We start from the raw sequence: 9,488 nt of genomic DNA, 5'->3' as shown, positions 1-9,488 counted from the left end.
AAAAGCTCTGGGTTCAAATCCTAGTTTTGGCACTTGGGATCATGGACCTGACCAACATTGATTAAACTGATTTTACTGGTTGTCTGACCTTATGCTAGTTACAAAATGTTTTTGGAATGAGAGGGTTGGGGCCAGATGACTTCAAAAGAGACCTGCTGTGATTTCTGGCTCCGACTGTTCCTAGGTCTGGGCTCCTGCTTTCCCTCCCGCTGGGCAGGACAAACGGCTGGGACTCCGAGGGCATCTCCCCAGACGCAGCCTCAGATAAGGCGGTGTCAGGTGAGTCTCTGGGCCCAAGCAGGGCCAGAGAGGGTGAAAGGGAGAGCCCGGCCGCAGCAGGTGAATCCGGCCGCTGCGCTTCTCTCCGATGGGCGCCAGGCGTCGCCCCCACTCCTCGGGCCGGCCGGCCACCCCACCCGCCGGCCTCTGAGCCACTCCGGGAGGGGGAGACGAGGGGGAGGGGGAGGAGGGGACCGCGGAGGGGGGAGGGGAGGAGGGAGGAGGGAGGAGGGAGGAGGGAGAAAGGAGGTGGAGGGAGGGGGAGCCAGTCCACATTTCCTGCGTCTTCCGACTCGCTCGCTTTCTAGCAGGCACTGAAGGGAAGGAGAGTGGGAAGGCAGGAGGCCGGAGTCGAGCACAGCTGGCCAGCTGCAGCCGGCCCCCGGGGTGTGTGAATGCTCCTCGCTGCGCCGGTGCCCTCCCTGAGGCCGCGGGCGGCCTGGGGCTGAGCCGGCCGGCCTGGGGGGAGCCGGCGGCACCGGCGCGGCGGCGGGAGATGCGCAGCGGCCGCGCTCCGCTGTCCGAGGAGCAGCCCCGCTGGACGCAGGGCCCCGAGGTAAGAGGAGGGGGCCGGGATGCGCGGGGAGAATTGGGGAAGGGATCCCGGGGCGAGGGAGGGGGCCGGCCGGGCTGTCCAGAGTACCTCCTGACGGACGAACTGATGGATGATTGCACCGATGGTCGGGGCGGGAGCCCGCCCCCGGGCACCGCCCCCAGTGCCGGCGGCCCCTGCACCCCGACCCGCACCCCCGCCCAACTTGCTGCGCTCGTCCATCCCGAAGAAGCGGCTGCCTCCGCCGCCTCCCCCAAGCCGCCGACGTCTGTGTGGTTGTTGTTGGTGGTGGTGGTGGTGGTGGGGTGTGTGTGTGTGTGTGTGTGTGTACGAGGGGGTGCTTTTGCTCCTGTGGGTTTGCGGGCGCCCCCGCTGTTGACTATTGTGCTCCTGTCCGTGTGTGCGCTCCGGTGTGTGTGTGTGTGTGTGTGTGTGTGTGTGTGTGTTTGTGGTGTGCATGCAAGGTGTGTGTGCGCGCGCGCTTGGGAGCCATGGGAGGGGGCGCGTGGGTGCGCTTGTATCTTTGTATTGTGTGACTGTGCCCAAGGGTGCGTGGGCTCGTGTGTTTTGGTGTGTGTGGGGGTGCCAGCCTGCGTGAGACGCTTACATATGTGTGCAACATGCGTGTGTATGGTGTGTGGGTTGATTTGCACTTATGTGGGCTTGTCTATGTGTGTATCTTTGGGGAGTGTGTGTGTGTGTGTGTGTGTGTGTGTGTGTGTGTGTGTGTGTGTAGGAGGCCCTGCCTGCGCGCGTGGGTGGCTGGGCTCCAACCAGCTTGGGGAGAAAGTGCGGACTGGCCGCCGTGCCCGCAGTCCCGGGTTGGGGGCAGGCAGCGCCGGACCTGCCTTGGCAACCCTCCCCCCTCCCCAGCTGGAGAAAGGGGGCGTGGGCACAACTAGGACACACCCACCTACCCACAGACACATACACCCCCACACCCCCTCACCCCCACACCCCCACAAACACCCATATCCACACACTTGCATCCCTCAGCCAAAGTTGGGATCCGGCCGCCTCTTCGGAAGCCCAGCCCAGCCTGTGCCTTGCCCTCCCCCCCTCCACCTTTGGGCGGATGGGGGGAGGGGAAGGGAGGCGGGGTGTTCACCTGGTCTAGAGACCCTCCCCATCGGGGTGGGGGGCATAGGGGTCACCCATGTACTGATAAGAATAGAGTCTGGATCATCCTGGAAACTGTCAGAGGTGACCTAAATTCCTTTCTGAAATTAATCGTCTTGTTATTACAAAAAAAAAAAAAGATAATTCTCAAGAAGTTGAAAACCCACTGGGAAACGTCAGGGCTTCGGTGCAGCTCTCTCCCCTCCGAATCAAGGCCACGCCCAGCACTAGTTTCACTTGAGCCAGCCCAGGGTACCTCGAAGTGTTTCCTAGAATCGCTTTTAAACCGAGGCCGAAATGAACTCGGGTGTAAACGGGCCGTGTCTGAGCCCCTGGGAGGTCTTCGCAGCCCCACGGTCAGCCCGGCTCTGCCTGACACTTCCTTCCTAACGCTGAGTCAGCCCCTTGCCGCGTCTTTGTTTTTTTTTTTTTCCCAAATGTACAATGAAATGCCGTCTGAGGACGTTTGTCAGCCCTGCTGGACCCACGCGGGACTACGGGGCTGGTTTAGTGTCCACGCTCTAATGTGGGGAGTGGAGCAGGGTGTCGGGGCATCTGCGAACCTGCTACGTTGTTACTCACTGCCCTGGAGTTTTCCTTATCATTCTATTTTATTTTGTGCTTTTAAAATCATTATCTGAGGAGTACGGACCAGGACGAACGAAAAGTCTTTGCCTCAGACTCTCTCCGGAGTCCTTTTTGATGGATTCTCTCAAGCCAGTTTCAGAAACTGCAGTCCCATCGAACCTTAGCCGAACTCTAGGGAATGCTCTGTACCTAGTGGGTGCCCGGATCACAAGAAGTCAGCCAATCAGTAAGCATTTATTAAATGCCTGTTAGATGCCAGGCACTGTGCTAAGTAAGCCCTGGGGATCCAGAGGGAAGGAGGGCAGTCTCTGCTCTAGTTGGGAAGAGCACGTGCAAAGAGCCTAACAGACTCTAAAAGGAGGAGGAGATGGAGGCTTGACCATTTCCTTGGGATGGGAACTCCCCGACACAAATGCAACCCTGCTGAGATCTAGGGCATAATGGACACAGCCTTAAGGGAGTGACTAGCTTAAGCGATGTGCCCAAGGTTTCACAGCTGGCAAGTCAGAGGCATGATTGGAACCCAGGCCTTTCTGACTCAGAAGGCCAGGTTCCCTCTCTGTTCTTTCTCTATGATTTCATTAGAGAAGGGAATACCCAAAGAGCTGATCAAAGTCCATCTATCAAAGCTGATGCCCCCATCTTGTGTCTTAGAGCATGGAAAAGTTTAGAGACTTGCCCAAAATTACACAGATTATATGTGTACGCCGAAGGCAGATCATAGGTGTATGCCCAAGGTGGATCATGTATGCATGTCCAAAGAGTATCATGTGTATGTGCCTAAGGCAGATCATGTATGTGTGCCCAAGGTGGATCATATATGTACATACAAGGTAGATCATGTATGCAGGTCCAAGGTGGATCATGTGTATGTTCAAGGAGGATCACATGTGTATATCCAAGGCAGATCTGTATGTATGTCCAAGGCCGATCATGTGTATATCATGTGTGTATGCCCAGGGTGGGCTGTTTTGGTGTGGTTTGTTTCCTTGGAGGCCAAACCTAGGCACGAAAGCAGTCAGCTCTCTTCATGTGTTATTTATCAATTTACATCCATGAAAGCACTCGTTAGCCTACTTTCTATGTCCAAGGAGTGTCCAAGGCCCTGGAGCCTCATCGTCTGTCCCCCTTCTGCCTCCTCCCCTCCCCACTCAAATCTGGCCTGTCATCTGTCCCATTTCTTTAGCACCTTGAGCTTGCATTCCAAGGTAACAGCTAGTTAATCTGATCATTTATACATGTTAATATGTTAATGGCCCTAATGTGCTAATGAGCTCACTTCTCATCCTGGGTAGCATCTGTTTTTAATAACAGGTCTTTGGAAGGAACTTTTAACAGTGGAATGTGGGGGTGATGTGGGGGCTGCTGAGAGAGATACCCTGAGTGGGGGGGGGTCCTTGTGTTGCCTCTCAGTTGGGTCCTGGTTGTTGTTCAGTTGGGTCACATTTGGGGGTTTCCCTGAGAGAAATGTTGGAGTGGTTGGCCATTTCCTTCTCTAGCTCATTTTACAGGAAACTGAGGCAGACAGGTTTCAGTGACTTGCCTAAAGTAATGCAGCTAGTAAGTGTCTGAGGCCAGATCTGAACTCAGGAAGATGAGCTTTCCTGCCTCCAAGCCTGGCACTCTATTCACTTCACCACTTAGCTGCCCTTAGCCCTCTCTGGTACTGTGGGCCAGACTGAGAAAGCTGGGCTTTACTCAGAGGACACAGGCTCTGACCAGGTGCTCGGAGGCCTGACAGGCCACCCTCTGTTCTCTGGGGGATCGTGAGGAAGCCCAGACAGCAATGTCAGTAGTCCACATTCTATTAATACACGTAAATCTAGATTCCTTAAAAGCCCCTCAGATGTTTCCATGTCTCCCATTCTGAACTCAGCTTTGCCTCTTGATAACAAGCCACTGTGACTTAGCTTCTCTTGTAGTCACAAAAAATTGTATTTAACAGACAGAAGTTACTGAAAGTCACTTTCTTCCCGGTGCCCTAAGGCAGAGGAGGGGATAGCTGGGTGGCATCAGGAGACTAGAGGTGGAAGGCCTTCTAATAACCAAAGGACTGTCAGCCGAGAGGGGGATTAATTCTACTGTAAGCTGAATTGGGTATGAAGGATGCAAGTGGTGGAGACACCCAGAACCTCCGTGAAGGGGCCAGAAGGCTGATGATCAGGGCTCTGCAAAAATGGAGGGGCAGCCTCTGAGAGGAAGAATGGGGAAAGCCTAGGCCGCCTGACCACCACTCAGGAATGATGTCTATCAAGGGGTGCTGGCCTAGGGATGGCTTGGCCTAGATCAGGGGCCAGCAAACTGCTACTGGTGCACAAGTCCTGGCCTTTTTTTATGCCTGAGACCTAAGAATGGTTCCTACATTTAAAAATAAAGCTGTATCATATTTAAGAATGTAAAAACTGTTCTTATGCTGTCCTCTGCACTGGATCATAGGATTGTGTAAGAAAGTCAACAATAACAAGCATTTATTAAGTGCCTACTGTGTGCTGGTCCTTCGTAATCACTGAGGATATGGAGAGGCAAAAGCTGGTCCCTGATCTCAAGGATCCCAGGGTCTCATGGGGGACACACCCCACCAACCATCATGTGCAAACCCAGATGGGTTAAATTAGGGAGAGTTTCTGAAGGAAGGCATTAACATCAGGAGGCTAGGGAGGACTTCTTGCAGATGGTGGGATTCTAGGTGAAGGAAGCCAAGGAAGGCAGGAGGCAGATGAGGAGGGAGAGTTCCAGGCATGGGGGCAGCCAGGGAAAATGCCCACAGTTTGTAGCTGGAATGCTTTGTTCCAAGAACAGCCAGGGGCCAGTGTCACTGAATCAGAGGTAGGTGGGGTGTGGGGTGTAAGAAGACTGGAAGAGGAGGAGGGGGCAGGGGAGGAAGGGCTTTGGGTGCCAAATAGAGCACTGGGTATTTGATTCCTGGAGGCAATAGGGAGACACTGGAGTTTCTTGAGGAGGGGGTGACATGATCAGAGCTGAACTTTAGGGAAATCACTATGGGGCTGAATGGAGGATGGCCTGGAGTGGGGAGGGATTGGAGGTGGGCACCTGCCAGCAGCTACTGCAATGGTTCAGGCTGAGGGGATGAGGGTCCCCATCAGTGGGGAACCAGAGGGATGGCAGAGACAGAGGAGAGAAGGAGGGGATTCAGGAGACTTTGGAAAAGCAGAACCTAAATGTCAGAAATGCCAGACATGGAACCTGCCAGATTAAAACATCATTGGAAAATAACCAAATAAATAAAAATACAGCAAAGCATAGCTAACATTACATTTTAAATGAAGGCGATGTGCAGCCTGCAGGAATCCGTCTGTAGGGTGAATGGCCTCATTTCTCCATGAGTTTGACACCACTGACATACAGGACTTGGGGCCACAGACCAGAGACAGAGGTGAGAGCCTGGATCAAGAATGCCATCCAGCACAGGCCAGAAAAGTGGGGTGGCCTTGTAGAGGCTGGAGAGGGGGCCAGTACCTGAAGGCTCTAACCCGATCTGGTACAATCCCCTCATTCTACAGATGAGGAAATTGAGGCCCAGAGAGGTTCTGTGACTTCTTGCGTCCCATCCACTTTGTGATACTGCCCCTCAGCTCTAACCTTGGAGATTATTTTTAAATCTGAGGCTTAATTGCTACTTTCTAGCAGTCTGACCTTGGACAAATCACTTCTGTCCCTTGGGCTTCCAAAGAAAAGGGAGGGGACAGGGCTTACCTAGGCAAGCTCCGAGGTCCCTGTGCCGTCTCCCCTGATAAGCCTGGGTGTCAGGTCCCCTCCTTTTCTCCCTCTCTGCTCCTCCCTTTGTGGATCTCCTCAGCCACTGTGGATTCAGTGGTCATCTCCGGGCAGCCGGTCCTCGGTTCTATTTAGTCAGCCATAATGCCTCTCGTCTCCAGCCTCCTACCGGAGAGGGCAAACTGGATGCCCTGCATACACCTGAAATCCAGCATGCCCCAACCCTGACACCTCCCTCCAAGCCTCCCAGACCTGGTGTGCCCATTCAGGGAGCCCTCCCCCTGCTGGCTGCCCAGGCTGAAGACCCCTCCTCTACCAGAAGTGCTTCCTAATGCCAGAGCCTTGTCTTTGGTGGCTATCTCTGCTTTATCCTGTCTCCATCTTGTTTGTAGAGGGTTGTTTACGAATTTTCTCCCCCATTAAACCCTGAGCTCCTGTGCTTAATAGAGCTTGTTCACTGACTGACATTTTGTGATTCACTGACCATTGAACTGCCATGAGTCTCTGTCCTGACCCCTGGCTCCCTGGCTTTCCAGATCTTGGGCAGTGCAGATAGAAAGGAGATGTTTCTCACCACCATCGACTGCCTGGGTATTGTTTGCTGCTGCTCATTAAGGGAGGGCAGGTGAAATATCTGAGGGGGAGGTTCCTGCCTCCATGGAAACAAATCAGGGAGTGTTCCCCAAACTGGCCTGATTTCTGAAGAAGCTGTCTCCCTAGACTCCTGTGCTCCCTCCAAACCCTCAATGTGAGTTTAGAGATCATTAATGACATGACAAAAGAAGGCAAGGGATGAGCTGGAGAGGGGAGCAGAAGGCAGAGGCTTGGAGTAATTCAAAGGCTCAACCATCTTGGACATGACGAGGTGAGTCACTGGGAGGCAGGATTCCTCTCCCCAGAGGGTGCCTCAGACAGAACCTTAAACTGGATTGATGCAGAGTGGGAGTGGAAAGAACTTTGACCGCCGGACTCTGTTGTTTAATTAAGTCCTCTGCCCCTTGCTGGGTGGCCCTGTAAGCCACTTTGCCCATCTGAGCCTCAGTGATAACTAATCTGTGTTAATGTATTCATAGTCTTAAATAGCTAATGAGCTCTCCTTCACACCCTAGGTCCCACATCTTTTGGAGTAATTAACCCTTTTGGAAGCAATTCCCTCAGTCCAAAGGATGACTTTAATAGTGTCATCTGGGGCCAGAGTGGGGAGGTCAGGCTGCTGGGGAAAGCCTCATGGGTGTAATCACACATCCTGCACCCACCCACTCCTTAGCGTTGGTATAGACGTCCCGTGAGATGATATTATATAAAGATTTTGCAATTCTAAAATATCCATTATTATTATCAATTATGATTATTGTTGTTAATGGACTTGGCTTCTGACCTCATTACTCAAGGGATGAGCAAACCTCCTCTATCCATGCAGATTAGTTGCTGAGTCAGCATGTATCAGAGGGAAGGCTGGAACCCAAGGCTTCCTGCCTTGGGAGCTCTGTTCTCTCTCCATCCTGCCATGCTGCCCCTCGTGTTGTGCTGGTGTCTTAGGGAATATTTGGTGGAAGCAGAGATGGGGCCCCGGGAACTTCCTGCTGGAGACTTTGCCAGTGTGTGCTTGGCAAACCCTCGCTCATCCACTCGCTGCCTGCACGTGTGAAGCGCAGAAAGTGTACATTTACCATGAGTGATGGACAGCCTGGGAAGCCGAGTTGGGGCCTGGGCAGAGTGGGCAGTGTGAGGAGGATGTTAGCCTCAAACTGGCCACAGCTAGGCCTGGCTCAGCTTTGTTTCCTTAGTGAATGTTGATACTTTCGCTTTCTAAGATCACTGGGATTTCTCACTGCCGGTGGAGAACCTGCCCTCCAAAGAGTGGAAGCTGTGAAGGGGGAAGGGGCTGATTCGGGCTTCCATGTGCCTGGAAACTCCAAAGAGTGAGATCTCTCCCCAAAGGGAATGTTCTGTCTTCTCCGGTAGGGTGGCCATTGGGTAGCTTTGAGGAAAGGCTGGATGGCCGTTGTCTGGGCTGTGGCAAAGGGAGTTCCTGCCCATGTGTGGGTTGGCCTGAATGGCTAACAGGTTCCCATCCAATTCTGAGATTCTGTTACTCAGTACTGTTTAATTAATTCTGTTATCAGCTTTGCCTGACAGCACTGATACCATTCTGCCCCTGGTTCACCGCCTTTCTCAGAGTAGGAGGCATGTTCCTTCATCTTCCATTTCCACTCTTGTCATCATTGGGTGTCTTGCTCTCCTGCATCTGCTTTCTCCATGTCTTCTTCTTGGTTTCTCACGGTGCGGTGGCATCCTGCCCCGTTCACGGACTGTGTAGACACTGCCAGGGCAATGGATACCCATTCCCCTGCTGTGCATACTGGGGGCCTTTCTGCTCTCTGTCTTGGACCTCCTTGGGTCCTCAGGGGGCCAGGACAAGCCTGGCCTCCTGTGAGGGACTGTGGATGGAATGTGGAAGAGTCGGGGCTGGCCTCTCTGAGGCTCCTGACGTGGTGTGGCAGGCAAAGCAGGACACCATTCATTCCTCTTCTAACAGAACTCCATGGCCAGCGTCACCCTTTAGGACTGCTCTGAGCTGTTAGTGCCCCTCCCGCTGTGGGAAATGGAGCATTCACCACTGCTTCTCTGTGCTCTCCTCCTCAGCTCTGTGGAGCTTCTTGCCAGTTAGCTGACGGCACAGCCTGATTTGGAAGGTTCTATGTACAAAGGCTTTCTTTCCTTTCTCTTTCTCTCCAACCAAAGGGACCTGAGCCTTTCCCACCGGGTCTCTCTGTTCAGAGGGAGCCTCGAGCACCTTGGGCCTTTGCTGGGTCTGCTTGATTCTCTCCCAGGGGCTCGTTTAAACAGAGCAGTGCACCTGTGGCTGACTTCATCCTAAACAGTGGAAATCATTGGCCTGACTTCTGAAACCCAGGCCAGATGCAGAGCTTTTGAAGCTTGACTCGGTGGTACCCTTGGGAAGGCCAGGCTGGGAGTCAGGGCATGATGACAAGCAGGGGATGTGCTGGGGCAAACTCCCAGGAAATTTCTCTCTGAGTCACTCTGCTCCTGTTTGTTCTACCCACCCCCCTGCCCCCCCCCAACCTTCACCCCTCATCATGGGATGGGGCTCATCCCTCTGATGGCAATGGCCTTAAGAATCATCAAATGTGTCCCTGAGGAAGATGAGACTCCAACAGACGAATTCTCTGTTGGATTATGAGCTCCTTGA

General features: G+C 53.5%; 1 protein-coding gene across 1 annotated transcript in view; it reads left to right on the top strand.

The window, feature by feature from the left end:
• Positions 1-543: 543 nt before the first annotated feature.
• LOC110202209 (protein tyrosine phosphatase receptor type E) overlaps positions 544-9,488 on the top strand; it is a 171,112-nt gene continuing 162,167 nt past the window's right edge. The window contains 1 exon segment of the mRNA XM_078150689.1: positions 544-835. Within this exon segment, the coding sequence (XP_078006815.1) occupies positions 776-835 (60 nt within the window). The 5' untranslated portion in view covers positions 544-775.

The sequence above is a fragment of the Phascolarctos cinereus genome, unplaced genomic scaffold (genome assembly GCF_003287225.1).
Source record: "Phascolarctos cinereus isolate Bilbo 61053 unplaced genomic scaffold, phaCin_HiC Scaffold_3;HRSCAF=262, whole genome shotgun sequence".
NCBI classification, from domain to species: domain Eukaryota; kingdom Metazoa; phylum Chordata; class Mammalia; order Diprotodontia; family Phascolarctidae; genus Phascolarctos; species Phascolarctos cinereus.
This window is presented reverse-complemented; position numbering and strand designations above follow the sequence as displayed.